At 39.3% G+C, this 17,753-nt stretch overlaps 1 protein-coding gene across 2 annotated transcripts in view; it reads left to right on the top strand.

Annotated features, from left to right (window-relative positions):
* mgat5 (alpha-1,6-mannosylglycoprotein 6-beta-N-acetylglucosaminyltransferase) overlaps positions 1-17,753 on the top strand; it is a 42,812-nt gene that overhangs the window by 8,736 nt on the left and 16,323 nt on the right. For both annotated transcript variants that reach the window (XM_044109983.1, XM_044109984.1), the window contains exons 3-9: positions 1,136-1,306; positions 10,670-10,746; positions 11,780-11,869; positions 14,625-14,696; positions 15,444-15,605; positions 16,760-16,929; positions 17,148-17,282. In XM_044109983.1, the coding sequence (XP_043965918.1) occupies positions 1,136-1,306; positions 10,670-10,746; positions 11,780-11,869; positions 14,625-14,696; positions 15,444-15,605; positions 16,760-16,929; positions 17,148-17,282 (877 nt within the window). The remainder of the gene's footprint in view (positions 1-1,135; positions 1,307-10,669; positions 10,747-11,779; positions 11,870-14,624; positions 14,697-15,443; positions 15,606-16,759; positions 16,930-17,147; positions 17,283-17,753) is intronic.

Genomic DNA, 17,753 nt, shown 5'->3' with positions numbered 1-17,753 from the left:
AACCTGACTGAGATGCAGAGGTATCGAGCGAAACGGGAGCTGCACCAGGCTTATGGATTTCACTGGGATTTATTTTCCAGGACTGTAACTCGATATTTGTATTTTTTGACTTCTGTCTTATCGGTGTGGTTTTTCAGCAGCTTTAAAGAATTTTCAGACTAAAATTGAGTGACGAATTAGAGGGGAATCCATTTCAAACAATATCCAGGGATTATTATGATTCTCTTTCCATTTTTAGGAAATACTTCCTTGTCTTGTTTGTTCTGTTTTTCTTTTCTTCCCGTAATGTGATTGAGTTTCTCATCGCTACAGCTGTGTGCCGTCCACTGTCCAATATCATATAAAAATCCATTTCAAATCCTTGATTAGGAAGCCAGGCAGCAGGATGCACTGCGCTTCCTGCATTTGTCTTGATCTGATTTGTAATGACTTCAAGAGGCCGGTTGGGGATCCTCTTTGTTACCCATGAAGGACCCATAAAATCCATTTCAATTTAATTCTGTGAATCCCCAAAGCTCTTTCAGGGACTGAGGCAGCTTTATCTATACGAAGAAATGTCATTTTGCTAAACAATTGGCTGAAACTTAGGAAAAAAATAATAACATATTCATTTTAGACATCTAGAAACAACAGTATCTCTATTTTTAAGTGCTATTACTAACATGGTTAACAATATATTGCTAATAATGAGATAAAAAGCAGTAAATATGTCTGTTTGCCAGTTTAAGCAACTCTATGTTAGACTTAACATTTTCCTCTAAATGTCATCACAATCGCTGCGGGTTGAAGAATCGAGGAGGCCAGAGAATTATGCCAATGCCATTCTGAATATGTCCTTTCCATTTCATTACCGTTCAGAAATATCCCTATTTCATGTTTCCTCTGCAGTATTAATGCAGAAAAAGACAGGGAAAAAAACAAAACAAATAAGCCTGGTGATGGTAAAAAAACTTTTTCTTATACAAAATTTGACATTTCCTGCTACATTCAGAGATCTTAAAATATTAAGGGGTAGATGTTGATGCTCTAAATTTTCTCTGAAGGAGAGATGCAGCAGTGCACCTGATCCAACTTGTTTTTGAAGTTGATATCTCTGATTAGGGAGGGAAATAAAGTTGCCTGTTCTCACCTGCAGACTTGAAGAAGACCCTCGCAGTGCTGCTGGATAACATCATGCTGAGACTTGGCAAGCTGGAGTCAAAGGTGGAGAACATTTGCAACGGCACCGGAACCAATCTGACCAATGGCATCGGCACTGGCACGGCCACCCCCAGCGCCTCCAACTCGGAAAAAGTGAACGTAGCCGGTACGTACCGGACTTCTTGTTTTTCCTCCCACGTCGTGTTGTACTAAACGTTGCAAGCATTTCACAGTTTGATGCATTTGGACTTGATCCAGATAAGCTCCTGCTGCTTGCTGAGATTTGATCAAACTTGCATTGAATCTTGAAGGTTTGCCTGCAGATGTTTTAGTTGTTTTGGTTTGTAGAAGCAGTGAAATTGTTCCTTTTTATGATGCAAGTCAATAATTACTTTACAGATAAAGGTTTGGGATATGTTGCTAATCAGAGCAGGTTTTTCAGCTTTATTTGCCACTAAATAGTAATGAATGTTGTTAATTATAATTTCAAACATTTATGTATGAACAACAAATAAATGCAGCAAATATTGTTGAGGTTTTTCAACCATAAATCAGGGCATCATTGTCGTCATATCATTTTTCCCCCATATAGCGATAAACACCATAATTATCTATTATTATGGAAGACAGCCTGTCTATGATTTTGTCAACTTTTGTAGATAAAAGGTTGCATAACAACATTAATGTATCTTTTGTTTGAGCTCCTCTTCCATTTCCCAAACCAGCAACAAACATCTATAAGGATTTGTAGCAGTAGCCTTGTAGAGAACTTTCTAATTCGTAGTTGCAGGACAAAGTGAGGCCTGCGGCTCTCCTGGCAGTGAACTCCAGTCCCTTGCACTCCGGAGTGTCCTTTGAAGCATGTCTCCTGTGTTGGAGTGGGTGGCAGGCAGTGCTGTTGTCAGCTCCACTGGCGCTCCTCCACGACTGGAACGCAATTACACAGATAGGAATCTGGACAGTGAAGGGAACACGCCTGTCTTTCATGGCGACTGCTATCGAGATGGAGCTGAACAGCAGCCCTGGGACCGAACTGTTTTCACCCAGGATGCTCTAAAGCTTCCCAGCTCAGGACTCTGGCTTGTCACAGGATAAAGCTGGGGCTTTTCAGTCTGATAAGTCCATGTTTTTACAGGAGGAAAGACCTGAAATGTTTAGAAAATAGTAGAAATTAAGATGTTTTAATATCAAACTGTATCTAAAATAAGTCTTAGATACAATTAATTAATTGGAAAAATATTAGGTTTTTGAGATTCCAGCTAGCTTATAAAATTGGATAATTTCCGTCACTGTCCAGTTTTTTTCCCAATGCCTCTTTCTAAATTTAATAAAAATCTCATCCATTTTACAAATATCACATTTCAGAAGAATACTGCATGGTTCAGTGGATGAAAAACTGACATGAAATATATTTACTTAGCTGATTTTCTAATAACGTAATTAAATTTTAGCATAAATTGCACAAAATTTAAATGATTTCTAATTTTTAGCACCACAATGAACATCATACATAGATATTCATGTAATATAAGTAATTTGGAGAATAAACACAAACCAATAAATGACTAAACAAGAACCAAAAATAAAATAAAACACACACAAAACCCCAACTATTGTTTCCATAAGCAGGTGAATAAAAAGTAGATTACTAAAAATATTGAGAAAATAAATAAAATGCAAATGAATCAGCAACTGAGCCTTTTCTCTGAAGCTGTTAAATACCATAAAGAGAAGCTAAAGCTCTTTGATCTGGTGAATTTAGCTTCTATGAATGTAAACAGGGAAGTTTACACAAATATGAAGATGTGCACAAACATACAAAGCAACTTCTAACGAGGAACTTGCCATTCAGCTTCAGCTTGAACTGATGCAGTTTGTCGTAGATTCACATGCGATGGTTGCCTCAGCTCTCACAGGCATTACGCGATTCATAACCTCCAGCTCCGTTAAACATTTTACCAAAACATCTAAATCAAATATAGGCAAACATTTGTGAGTTGCATTGTGATTAAAGATGCATCAGTTTGAAACTAAAACATGTATCAGACCTGATATTGATAACATTGGTCCATAAGGGCAGATCTATTGGGTCTAATTCTATGCTTTGTGATCTGACGCTTGATTATTTATTTTACATTATATTTAAAATTTCTAGTTGCACTTTCTGAACCATTTGAAACAGTTTTTGGTTTAGTTTTGCATGTTTGGCCAAGTTAGTCAACTTATTTTCAGTTTATTTATTTCACGTTGGCTGTTAAACTAATGGCACAAACTGAAAAATTGAAGTTGTTTTTACATGTTTGACCAAGCTTGTGAAGGTATTGGTGTATTTAAGTGTGCTGTACTGGTGCAGAGTTATCAAATAAATTTGAAATCCAGTATTTTTATTTAAATAAAAATAAACTTAAGTTAGTTCATCAACCGATACTAATCCTCCAATATCTGTATCGGTATCGGTAGTAGATTGGTGCGTCCCTCGCTGTGATGTCATCAGTATTACCACAAAATACAGAATATTTTGTGGTAATATTCTGTATTTTCTCTGATAAATCTGACTAATTATTTAGAGAGAGTGTTTTTTTTGTTGTTGTTTTATTTTCCGGATGTGGGCAGAGCCTGTTTCTTCAAGACGTAGCAAGATGTCAGTCTGAGTCTCCAGACAATTCAGCGATTGCATGAGATTGCTGAAATCAGCCACCAAATCCAATTTCACATACTGCTTTTTCCTAAATTTATGGACTGGACCATATAAATTAGATTTCCTTGTGGAAACCGGGGTGGCTGCTGCCTCTTTGGCTTGCACAGGAGTCCCTGACAGGATCAGATTGTCCATCCAGCTTTGCTCAGCAGGAGGCAAATGAAGCTGGACCCAGTGGCAGCGTGTGAGACGCCTTGTCTCCCTGTGTCTCACTGATGTGGATAATCAACCTGCCCACTGGTGCTTCATGTGTGGTCCTGCCAGCAGCGTTTTTAATCTCATCCCACGCTCACACACTCCACGGAAAACAGACAGATGTAATTTATACTCCAGTTGTGATTTGCAGCTAGCCGGACCTCGATGCTCACTTCTCCCGTTTAAGCCCCCTTTGCGATAGATTTCTCTCTCCCTTGAGTGTGTTTAACTTTATTAATGTCCTTTTCATCTCTGCTACATTGGTGGAGATGTCACCTTTGGCTATTTCTGCAGAAAGAGATGCTTCTCAGCTTAATGTGTTTGTACCACTTTGTCTCTCAGCAGTGCTATCTGCTGACTTTTTACTATTTGCTGCAAAAATGAAATCCAAGGACAAAATGACAGCTCTTTGGCTGAGAACAATGTTAATATTATCCTTTTGACTAAATGTATTTCTAATAGTACTTTCTGCTCTGTATGAACTACAGACATTTTTTAAGATATTTTTCTCACACATTTTCATTTCCTAAGGATAAAAAGAATATCTCTACACATAAATTGCATATTTTTTATTTGATTTGTTGTATCGCACATTAAGTTTAATTTCTTATTTGGCTAATTAATGAGCAACCAAAGATAAATATAAAATTATTAAAAAGCTTAAATCTGTAAATGAGAATGGCATTGAATTCCAGGCTTTTAAATTGCTTTAATTTGGGGTTTAAAACTGGATCTGTTGTTCTTAAACATGATTTAGAGGCCAAGCAAAGTGTGAATCCAGTCCAGATGCAACAATAATAATAAAACATTTCAAAATTCATCCCCAAGCTGTCAAGAACTTTATAGGAACTACATAAATAAATCTATAAACTTGAGTCTGGAAAAGTGTGCAGTTTTAAAAAGAAAAACATATCACATCCCTGTTTATAAACCACTGCTGTATCTAACACCTACAGTCATTTATGCACACAGGATGTGTATTAATAGGACTGGCAGACAATAGTAATCACATATCAACACGGTAGTCAAAAACAAACATGTGGAACAACTTGCTCATTATTCCTAATAAACTTTGTAGCTGACATAAAGTTGAAAGCTAAATTTAAATGGTGCTTGTTTAAGTAGCAGCTGGTGCAAATGGGAAAAACAGTATTTTAAATGTAGCTATCTTTAATCGGTAGCAGACTGGGTTGTAATTCTGAAGTTCTGGGTCTACTGGTTGGACTGGTGGGACCTTCACTGACTAGGATTCCTTTTCGTTTCACTTTTTGTCCATGTGACTGCTGCTCAGCAGAAACTTGTGAATCATCATAAAGACAGTGACGCAGATTGAAACATCCTTTGTTTCAATCCCTTTGATGTGGAGCCGTTGAAAGAGTTTCCCCTCGTATACGAGCAAGCAACAAGTACACCCAACTACTCTCTCTAGCACTGTAGATCTGCTCCATCTTGGGGAACTCCTCCTACATTTTGATTAAGAAAGCATGGTTGTAATGGGAGGAACATCTGGACCTGACACCATTGGATGCGACACGTGCTGTCCAGTTTATCTTTCAGCATACGTTTTCTTTCGTGCATCTGTGCTTCAATATCAGAATAAATGTTCAGATTTTTGTGTAATAGCCAAAAAAACTTGTTAGTAGGATTCACATCTCAGTTTTCACAAAATCCCACTGTCCAGACTGTCTCACCGCCCGAACCTCATCAGACAGTGGAACATTAGTCATACCTGAGGTCTCTAAAAGGTTTCCTGGATTAATCTCATGTCTTTGGATTGCTCTTGGTGTGAAATCTGAATGTCTTTCCCGGATAATTTTGTTCGAGCCGATCAGATTGCCCGAGTACAAAAGGCGAATTGGTGGCAGCCAAACTTTGTGCTCACCGCAACAGAGGGGAATGAGATCAGGGTTACATAGCAGAGGGGTGGGACTTGGATTTGGGTTTTCTGCCTCAAGGACTTTGCTGTGGACCGGAGGTAGTGGGAGACATGTGTTGACCAGCTCCAAACACGTGCTCAACAATCTGGGAAGCCCCTCTGGTTTGTGTTACCCCGCTATGTGTCCTTAGGTTGTAGAATGACCTGAAAAAAGCTTTTATTCTACCTCCTCTCCATCTGCTATATGATAGCATGCAACTTCTCCCTTTTTGATGAGGTTTTCTTGTCCAGTTGCATTATCACAGAAAACAAAAGTGACTAGAAAGTACCTTTAAGTGACTTTAGCTGTATTTCAACTTCTAACACCAGTTGTTTGTGAAAATTGGGTCAAAAATATTGAGCAAAAACATTTTCCCCAAACATCCCAGTTGTCATTCTGTTGAACATTGATCTGGGTCTGAACACTGTAGTAACAAAGATGGAGTCACCAAGGTGACTATCCAAGAGAGCATTGATCCTCTTCTGTTTGGTCTGGGTCTTTCCAATCGAGGTCCTTGAAGCATCCCAATCAGACCGCCTTAGCAAACCTACTTGAATGTGAAGAATCTGCAGCTCTAGTTCAAGTTCCTCTTCTGAGGACGGAGATTCTGACCTTATCTCCAAGGCTGAATCCAATCAGCCTATGAATGTACTCATCTTTATCCACTTGTTTCTGGAATCTTTTTCTTGAAGTTATAATCCATATTGTCCATAGATAAAGATTTGGAATGTAGACTGACTAGTAACTCCTGTGTTCAGCACCACAATCGTTCAACCTATCAATTTGTCTCCAATTCCATCCTACTATCACTAAACGAGTCACTTAGAAACCCGAACTCCCCCACTTGAAGTAGAGATTAAGTAGTAAAGACCAACCCACCTTTATCCCGATTGAGAACCATGACCTCAGGCTCCAAAACCAACTCCAGTTTAAGGTCACTGCTTGAAAAAATGGAAACAGAACATCATCTGCTGAAATGATAGATGAAGCCCTGACATTTCCTAACCAGACACCCTCCAAACTACTGTATGTCTTGAGAAGTGATCATAAACGCCTTAAACAAGGTCAGTGACGAGGGGCAGCACAAGTGGAGTCCAACATGTACTTGGAAGGAGCTTCACTTTGTGCTGAGGCTACAGGCGTACCTCTTGCCACTATGAGCCTCAATGCAAGTCATAAACATTGTCTAGATCAACAAAACACCCGTGAACTGGACAACCAAACGCCCATGTCCCCCTCAACAATGCCTCAAGATTACAGACCTTATCTACCAGTTCTCGGACTGAATCAGAAATCCATAAAATCAGTTCATGCCTCCTTTCCACACACCACAGTCAGTTTTTCCAGGGAGGCTCAGAAATCCGAAAACATGATAGCTGGAACACACTGACCTTTTAAAACGCCATCCGCAATTGTCGGGGAACGCCATGTACCTTTAAGAGGTTTATGAACTACAACAGGTTCCGTTTGGCATTTCAGCTCCTCTTTCAGTTGTATTTAGGATGGAACTGGCATTGAGTCAAGTTACGTTATGCATTTGTTTCAGGGTTTTCTAGATATTCTCTTCCAATTCAACAAAACCTGTGAGCCACTCTGTTATGTTTAGAGTCATTACAAGTTATCCAGGATCTACCCTCTAATCTACAATGATCCAAGCAGAACTTCCCGATTATATCTCCTGATCTCTCCACTTATTTAGCTGTCAGCGCTCTGCTGTTGGCTCTGCTTTCCTCCTGTCTAACTGAGATGCCATGATGATGGCTAAATTTGCACACATTAATATCTTCCATGAAAGTGCCTCAAAAGTGAAAATTGTTTTGCTTGAGGGGGAAACTGCACTTCTCACCTGAATTTTTTTTTTATGTCTTTTTTTCTTCTTCTGTACAATTACATTCTAAATAAAGCTGCAGATCTTTTTTAGTGCATATCTAAGTAAGATTCCCAGTTAAACTTATGTCTGGACATTAACTTGGCCATGAATATGTTTATCTAAACAAGACGTAAACCAGTATCCTATTGTTTAGTCGCAAAAGATTCTGGTTGGAACATTACAAAATGGTGGAAAGTGTATAAAAGCTATTGAAGCTTCGTTTTTGTTTGGGGGCTGAGGTTAAAAACTTGAGTGGGAGTGAAAGAATAGCATAAGCCAGATTTCCACTGTCCACTTCTGTAGTTGTCAAATGACTTCATGAAATCAGACCAACACACGCAGGGAAGGAGAAGGGGAAACAGAAAACATGTGGCGTGTTGCATATCTTCACCGATTAGTCTGTTAAAGTGCTATCAGATGAACAACAGTGAGCGCTAAGTGCTGGGTAACGGTGACTTCAGCAGCTCTGGATATACCATTCAAGTTGAAATGATCTCATTTTTCTCAGCTCCTGATTATCTGCATGTTTTATAGACTGCTTGCTTCATTATCTTAAGTTTGATACGCTTTCCGTGCTTAGTTTTATTTTTATATGCTACAACTACACATAAACTTTTGTACTGGCATGTTTTCATTTGTGGTTTCAGGCTCTAAGAAAACCATTTAAACACCAATTTTAGCTGTGTGCTGTTGGCTTTTATTTGCTTAGTTTTGCTTGTTCTTCTGTTGGCAACTTAACAACTTGTGGGCTGATATATTTTCTTTTTAACCACACCTGAGGAAGTGTATGTGTGAAGTCCTCATTTGGTTATGTTTGCATCTGACATTTCCTGCCCATTCAAAGCTTCACTAATGTTTCCAGACGCCCTTGTTGTGTGATACTTTGGACTTGTAGTGAAACAGTCGTCTTAGTTTGGCGTATGTGAGAGGTAAAACAGCTCCATCTTTCCTGTTTTTGATTATGAAGGCGGCTATATTTAGCTTCCTCCTTGGCAGTAGCTTATGCTTGATTAAATCGAGGAAAAGATTTGCCTGGTGGCGTTGGCGCGAACCACTTGATGACAGCCTGCCTTTCCTGGTTGTTCATTTGGTTGGCTGACTGGTACGCTGATGTGGCCGGGTGACTGAAGGATGGAATAACAGTAGCTCTCTCCACGGCTTTTGTCTCGGGACATCCCCTTTACCAAACAGATGAAAGCTCCTGTTTAATTAGACTTCTCTTTCGAAGAACACAGCCCCCACAGCGTGTTATTTACACAGAGCAACTCCACAAATACGGTTGAAAGTTTTTGCAGACTCTTTAGAAAGACGCAGCCTTCTTCTCGCTCCCTCAGATGTTACATCAGACTAAACATTTCCTGCTCTGAAGAAGCCAGAGAACATTTAAACCTTCTAATTAAAGAGTTTAAAAGCATTTTGTTTGTATTTGGGACAACTGTCTCACAGTAGTTTGCTCTAATTTTGGCCCATTCCTCCTGACAGAACTGGTCTAACTGAGTTAAGTCGAAAACACTCACTTTGTTCTCCTTGAGCCACTTTGTCAGCCATTGTTCATAAAAAAAAAAAAGAGTTTATTCTGAAGATATTGTCTCAATATTTCCACTTGATCCTGTTTTGTGAAATGCACCAGTCCCTCCTGCAGCAAAAATGACATCATGCTTGTTAAAAATTATTTTACTGTAAATTAGACATTGAGGAAACAAACGGCTCTGTTTTTATCGTGTGTGTCAATATGTGATTTTAACTGCATGCAGTTTCTTCACACTTTTTGCAAGTTGTGAAAACAGCCTTAAATTAAATTCCTCTTTTAATGTGATTTTATTTAAGCTTGTTTAAAAGAACAACCGCCTTTAGCTATTTTGAATTTATTTAGCGCTTAGCAACTCTCGGAAGTCAGTGCAAAATGTTGTTTAATGTGTGCATTTTCAACATTTACGAACTGTGTTTGAGTAATCTTTAAAGCAGATGTTGGTTATCATAAGAAATTGTTTTGAGCTCGAGTCATGGTAACCAGTCATTACCTTGCATAATTCCTGGAAAGCACCTGCAAAGCCAGCAGAGCAGGTCAGCCCTGCTTCTAACAATAGCCTCACTGTCCCACTCTCAATAAATTGTACTTTTTATTTATTCATACAACTTTGCCTCTTTTTAAAAACATGTTACCTATATTGAAACGATGTAATTCTGCTCTAAGTAATATTTTGACACAATTTTCAGCTTTTGCCAGCAAACGTCAGTTCTGATGAAGCCAGCGCCTCTGAATGACAGTCAGGACAAGTTACTGTTCGCCTGGAGAGCAGGCATGAAAGAAAACCCTGCAGGCTTGTCTGATTGTGACGCTTTCAGCATCACCTTTTGTTGTGAGGAAATGGGCTGGAGAAGGATGAAGGTTTTTATCGGTTACTGGGTTTGTTGGTGGTGAGTGGTTGTTACTGTGATGGACTCTAGAATATTTACCACTTGTTCCTATCACATTTTAATCTAATCAAGCTCTTTAACACAAAAAAAATAGTCATGTTTTCTGGCTTCCTTTATCATAAATGCATTTCCACAGCATTATGCTGCTTCCACCGTGTTTTAACATAGTTGTGGGGTGTTTAGGGTGATATTTCCTGTGCATTTTTTGTTCCCAGTCGTCTTATTATCTCTCTGAAATGTGAGATGCTCCGTTCAGCTCTATCCTTCCCCCATACTGCAGCATCCTAAAGTTTCTGAGTTCTCCTCTAAAATGTCGTCTCCAGTGTGATGGTGTCAAAGTCGCAGACAATAAAAAAAAAGAAAAGAAACTATATGGCTGACCCAGTCGACCTTATTGATTTTCTTCTCCTGTTTCTCCCTGCGTTCCCTCAGACCTCCTAAACGGAGCCCAGGAGAAGTGCGAGCTGCCGCCTCTGGATGGTTTTCCTCACTGCGAGGGCAAGATCAAGGTGAATCACAAATACACACCCATGTGTCTCCATCTTCTCCTGCTTTTTTCTACTCCCTTCAATTATTTTTTTGTATGAGATGCTTTTATTTCTTTATTTAAAAAAGAGGCTGACCTGGAAAGACCCAGACTCTGAACTTGATACATATTTGCACACACACAGTTTGCATGTTACCACCCACTTCACACACTAGAATGATAAATTATCTGTTGCAAGGCTTTGCAAATATGAAACAGAACATTTTTATCACTGCCATATTGAGTCCATTGTCTATTTAATTCCAGGCAGATGACATAGCAGTTCAGCCGTTTGGGTTACTAACAAGCCTGTTTCATTCATATCCTCTTTTTTTTTTTTTATAGCTGGATGGATTTTTATGTGTTCCTCCTGGGGAAAAATTAAACTTTTTGTTTTGTATTTGTATTGACGATGAATCTTAAGTGTGATTGTTAGCTAAAGACATGTTTTACCAGGTACTGTCATAATATTTTAACATTTAACCATTTGGTTTTAATATCTAAATATAAACTGGTTTTTTCACAACCAAGTGTCAAAACACACACACAAGCCTGAAAAGTCCCTGAACTGCTGTCCCACTGCAGTTAAATCTTCCTAACTTTCTTCTTAAACATCTGATGAATCAATTTTCCTGCAGTTTTATGGCCCTCATTTGGTTGTGGTTCAAATAAAACGCCACCCAGACGACCTGTGTGCCAAGACCTGATCTGATGTGTCATTTCTCCTATGCGCTGCTCCAATAGGGTCACTATAAGTCAGTGTGAATGATGTTGCTCCAGAAACCATAGTGAGCTCAGAGAAATCCGACTGGAAGGATTTATATTAGCAGTGTTCCTACAGACATGTTGCGATTGTAAAAGTAAAAAAAAAGGCAGATTGTAGACAAACAGCAGGCATCAAATGGAAATATTAAACTCCTTAGAGGCTATTTTGGTTTTCGACTCAGGGTAAAAGTTTGTGAATTCCTTTAGTTTGCAGCAGGCTAACGTTTTCTTTCTGCTCGTCTTTTTCCCAGTGGATGAAGGAGATGTGGCGCTCCGACTCCTGCTACGCCAACTATGGTGTGGACGGCTCCACCTGCTCCTTCTTCATTTACCTCAGTGAGGTGCGTCTGTCATTTACAGCTTTTGAAAATATCATTTAGATTAGATTTAAAATCTAGAATAAATGTTTAATATTTGCCTTTTTGTTGAAACTGGTGTGTTTATGCTATGTCCTAAAAAGAAAAGGATGAGAATTAAAACATTTTTTTTGCAGAGAACATAAAAAACCAGAATATTTTATAGCCTGAGATCGTGTAAGAATGAAATAAAGGATTAATTTTTTATGCAAGTAAATGAGTGTCCTGCAGAGAAGATGACAAAGGAGATGATTCACTGACTGTTCTATTTGAAGGGATGAGTTTTTAGCCTACAAGGGAAAAACATGGAATGACTTCACATTTCCTCTGCACACCGGGAAAAGATGGAGTCATCCATTATTGACAAGCCTTAAAGTATAGCGGCTCATGTTCCTTCAGGGGACACTTTTAGACTTCCTGTTTTCCAGGTGGTGAAATTAAATATTATGAGGTTTATTTGAAGTCTTTAAAGCTGAAGAAGAGATGTTTTAAATTCATCGCCATCACTGATCTCTAACTCATCTAAGTATATGCTAATTTCAGATCTGCTCCTCTGACTTTTATCTTCTCCGCTCCAAAAACCGATGCTGCTTTTCGTTATTGTCTCTGTTTGCGTTTTTTTCTCAAATTGCCTTTTTTTTCCTGCTGTTCCGACAAAGTTTTATCAGTTGATCTAACATCGGATATTTCAAGTGAGAGCTTTCTTTTTTTTTCCCAGTCTTTATTTTTTTAATTTTATTTTTATTTTTTTTGTTGACCATGAATAATGGCAGATGGCTGAATGATTTTAACAAAAGTAAGTTTTCAGTCGTGGCTCCGGTTCTGGAAATGGTGAGTTATGAATATTGTATACAAGCTAAAAGCCTTTCAGGCGGCAGAGAAGAGAACCGAAAACGCAGCGGATGAAAATAGCGATGGAAACAGGAAACAGAAATGTTAGTGATAAAACTCAAACAGAAGAGCTCTCTCTGCGTCTCTGTTGTTTCAGCTAATCCAAACCCGCTCCCCTGCACTCGGAGTCATGTGAGCGGTTGCCACGGCGACGCGCATATATTTCCCATCCAGAAAACGGATGCAATCAATCTCTCCAGCACGTCTCCCGCTCATCTGTTGACACACACACTTTAAGCGTGTGTGTTAGCGTGCATAATTCATGCGAGGAGTGCTGTGTTAACCTTGCACAGGGGCGAACCGGAGAGGGCGACTTATCGCGATGGATGTCAGCAGCGGACGGCCGGGGCTTAATCAGCATGATGTGCAGGTGTTGTGGTGGGAGTCGGAGGGTAAACAAACAGTACTTCATAAAAAAAAGAAAGAAGCGTGGTTTCCCCCTCAGTATTCTTACTGATTTCAACGTCGGCGTTGGCTGATCAGGAGAGGAAGCGGATGAAGACGCCAACAGTTGGGTATCGACTTGATTTGATCTAATCACAGTTCCTGAAAAGTGACGAGTATCTGTTCTTTATCATACAAATTAACTCCCGCTTGTGGAGGGGTGTTACTTTCTCGTTTACTTTCTATCAAAAACATCTCCAGCTTGTATGATGACTGTCAGCATACAAAGGTCAAAGTTTCCCCCAGAAAACCTGCTAAGCCCGGTGGTCGGGCGCTAGGGCAGTCATTCATCCAGCGGCCCGTCGTGTTTTTCCGTTAAAAAATGTTTAAAGTTGACAGGAAAATTGAAAATGATAATTGTAATTTTATGCTGTTGAAAGATTAATACCTGAACACCGACTATAAGATGTTAAAGTGGAAACATTTTAAAAATAGTTAAGTAAATAAGCAATGCTTAGCCTGGTGGGGGCTCAAGTAAATAATATTACACTGAGGGAAACCCTGAAGGTTATCTTTCCTGGCAAATATATTTCCTGTTTTGACATATTGAAACCTCACACTTTGTCTGGTATTTTACACAACAGAAGAACAAAAAGTGGTGCCTTCTTATGTCACCTAATTAATAAATTATTGATCTTTAATCTCAGAGGATTGGTGAGCAAACAGCATAAGCGGGGATTTGGCGGTAGAGAAGTTTAAAACAATTATGGGTTATAAAATGACACCCTAAGCTAGCAGAAAGTATGAGCAATGAACAAATCTAACATGTGCAAAAGCTCCAACAAAAATTGAGTCATTTTGTTTGCAGAGAGGCAACTATGATAAATCAATGATGGAGCTAAATGCAGGAAGAGAAGCTAGTTAAACATGGAGCGACAGATACAATTGTCTATTTAAGCTCCAGACATGAATCAAATTCAGAATCTATTGTGACAAATTGTCTATAGATGCTAATCATTAAATCTGACTTTTGCAGAGAATAATGAACAGAAATTTCAGCCACCAGACATTAAAAGCTGACAGACATCAATTAAAACACCTTGTAACATTCTTTTCCACGACACTTAAAATCCCAGTGAAATATTTGATTACAACGCAGCAAAATGTAAAAGCTGCAAGGGAAAAATTATGGCGTATTTGTTAATAAAGCTGCAGAAATTCTCGATCATCCCACAGATGTTTTAAACCTGCTCCTTGCGTTTCTTGGGAACAAGTGCAGAAACATAAAGCGATGTTTTTCTAATCGCCATCTGATGTTGTGAAAACTCGCAGCTGTGCTTTACAGTTCACTGTTCCACATTCAAGGCAGAAAACAGCAGCTGGCCTCATTAAAAAAAAAAATCTACGGTTTAGTTAAAACATGCAGGTAACTGAGGAGCTGAAGGTTTTTTTCTTCTTCTTAAAGGTGGAAAACTGGTGCCCTCGTCTGCCCTGGAGGCTGAAGATCCTGAATGAGGAAATTGACCGGACTGGACAGGTGAGAATCTGGTGCTTAAAAACAACTCATCTGATTTTCAACAACTCAATATGTTGTTTTGGTCACATCATGCTACATACACCTGCTTCTGAGAAAAAAAAAATCTTTATTTAATATAAGTGATTTGCAGCTGTATTTGTAAACTGTGATGCTTTAAATCAGCCCAGCAGCAACCAGCCTGCTCTTATCAAGGCTTGCAGGCTTGTGCCCGGTCCACACTAATCAGCACTTAACAAAAACACCCCCCCCCCCCCCCCCGCACACCCTTTCTTCCTCTCTGCTGTGAATGAATCAATATTAAGCACTCTTCATCTCCCTCTCTGGATGCCTCAACAGCCCTGAGCCCTCGGCGCTGGAGAGGCGGGCTTTAGAGATTTTAATTCAGGGCTGGAATTTAATTGGTTCCGTCTGCGAAAGTGATTTCCTGTCGTGATGAGGGATGCTAATGCCCCACAACAGCCTTGTTCCAGCCACCTTAGCAGCTGGTAATGGCTCTGTGGTTTTTCCTCTCATTCGCCAAGGCTTTCCACCGTTACTACGGTTGCCACCGTTTCATTTCCACATTTTTGTGCAAGTTTGCTCGTCAGGATTGTTACAGCACAAGAAGAGATTGGCATGTTGCAACATTGTGATTGAACGCAAATCTCTCTATAAAAAAATGCTTTGTTCATCATATTGCAGCTCTGATTTGAGCTGAGTCTTAAAGTTGCTTTTTAGAGTGTTGTAAACTTGTGTGTGTGTGTGCAGGCGGAGATCCGGACCAGCTTCGCGGGGCTTTACCACTCCATGTCGCAACGGGAGGAGTTCCGCTGGATGATGATGAGAATCAAACGGATGGCCGAGCCGTGGGTCAGCGCCATCCGCTCTCTGGCCGCCAAGCAGAACCTGACCAAGCGGCGGAAGAAGAAGGTGAGCTCGATCCGTGGCTCAGCTCCCAGGATTTATCAAAAGATTTTTCAAAACAGTCTGGAGCTGGAGATTTTCCCAGGAGTTGCGCAACCGTCCAATGGTGTCGCGTCTCCAGAGAGGACGCAAACACAAAGCAAAGCACTTATTCACACTTCCAGACTGTCCTACTTTAGCTTGAGGAGGAGCAGAGCAACATGGATGATAGATCCAGCTCTGCATTATGTACTCCACACTTTCCTCAGGCCTTAGGAGACAGTAGTAGTACTGATCCAAAGCACCTGACCTGTGTTGTGAATTATAAATTATAGAAAAAGATGAGATGTGAAGTGTTTATGAAAGCATTCCAGACTGAACGTATCGGCAAGGATCTAGCCAAATTTGCGGTCCCGTAACGCCGTCACACTTTGCGCCATCTGAAAAATTTCAACGGTTTCTGAAAGAGGAGACGTTGCACTTTGCAGCCAATATCTGGATATTATGGTAATTTCTCTCCCACTGTACCAGGAAGTGATATTAATCTGATGAGATACTCTTTTAATAGACAGTAAATTGCAAAAAATAACTTGCTATATATTGAAAGTTGTTATGGATAAATGGGCAAATATATTTACTCACAAGACATTTAAAGAATTAAAATGAGCCTCAATATCCAGGCGGAGATTCATAACTTAGGTCTTACTGTGTTAAAACCTTGGTACACCTGGTAGGCCTGTCGCAGTAAATAAATTAATTGAATTAAAATTAGATGAATAATTTTCATTTGCATGAATTATCGTTTTTCCTCTTTCTACCAAAAACTGGATGACAAAGTCTTCAGTCTGGTGTTTTGGTCTCAACTAGTCATGCTTTGAAGAACAATTTTGTTTAGAGACTTCATAATTAATTTTGTCATTTTGTTTATTTATTTAAAACTTGTTCATTAGAATTTAAAATGTCTTCATATTTGAGAATGTGTTCTTGCCATTACAATTATAGCACTTTAAAATGGTCTCAAAACAATATTATCTATTGCTTTAACTTCTGGGATAATTTATTATCCCGCAAACTTGAAACGTTAGCTTTGTTCTGCTTGATATCCTGTAGTCACTTCTCTGTAATCCACATCCATGTCCTCAGTGTGACTTATTTAATCTTCTGCTTTCCTTCCCGCTCAGATCCTGGTTCACTTGGGTCTGCTCACCAAGGAGTCCGGCTTCAAGATAGCAGAAAACGCCTTCAGCGGCGGCCCGCTGGGGGAGCTGGTCCAGTGGAGCGACCTCATAACCACGCTGTACCTCCTGGGCCATGATGTTCGCATCTCCGCATCGCTGGCTGAGCTCAAAGAGTCAGTGTTCAACAGATTTGAGTTTCTCTATAACTACAGATGTTTTATTAAAGGAGAAGTGAAACATAAAAGTCCAAACTTGTTGTAACACCAGCTGCTTTTTTGCATGAGTGGCAAACGAAGACTCTCAGCCTTTCTTCAGCTTAATGACTATTTGGTTTTTTTTATTGCTCTTTTAGTCAAATGTTCCTTCGTTCACTGCAACTTTTCCTCCACAGGATCATGCGTAAAGTGATGGGGAACAAATCCAGCTGCCCCACTCAGGGGGACAAGGTGGTAGAGCTCATATACATCGACATCGTGGGTCTGACCCAGTTCAAGAAGACCCTCGGCCCTTCCTGGGTCCACTACCAGTAAGTGTTTTGTTTGTTCTTCGTTATATTGTTAAATAACCCAGGAAATTCTCCGATAGATATGAATACAGCACTTTAAATTACTTTTTATAGATACATGTTTGAATAAAATGAACATGGTTGTTTTCTTCTGTGAACTACTGCCAACAAGTTTCTGAAATACCAAGTAAAAAATTAATATTTGCAGAAAAATAATGAAAAAGATGCCTCAAGTAATGCAAAGAAAACAAGTTTATATTCATTTAGAAACAAAAATACTAATGTTTTAACTCGGGAAGATTTCAAAAATCCATATTTGGTGAAATAACTAGGAGGTTTTCAATGGGGTTTCTTACAAAACTGTATGTATTTTTTCTATATAGATGAAAAAAATAACTTTTTCAAGTTTGTAATAATCCACAGGGTTTGTTGAGTGTTATGGTTTCTCTTTTGTTTTAATATTTACCCTCAGGTTGGAAGATTTTATCAGTG

Source organism: Gambusia affinis, linkage group LG24 (assembly GCF_019740435.1).
Source record: "Gambusia affinis linkage group LG24, SWU_Gaff_1.0, whole genome shotgun sequence".
NCBI lineage: Eukaryota > Metazoa > Chordata > Actinopteri > Cyprinodontiformes > Poeciliidae > Gambusia > Gambusia affinis.
This window is presented reverse-complemented; position numbering and strand designations above follow the sequence as displayed.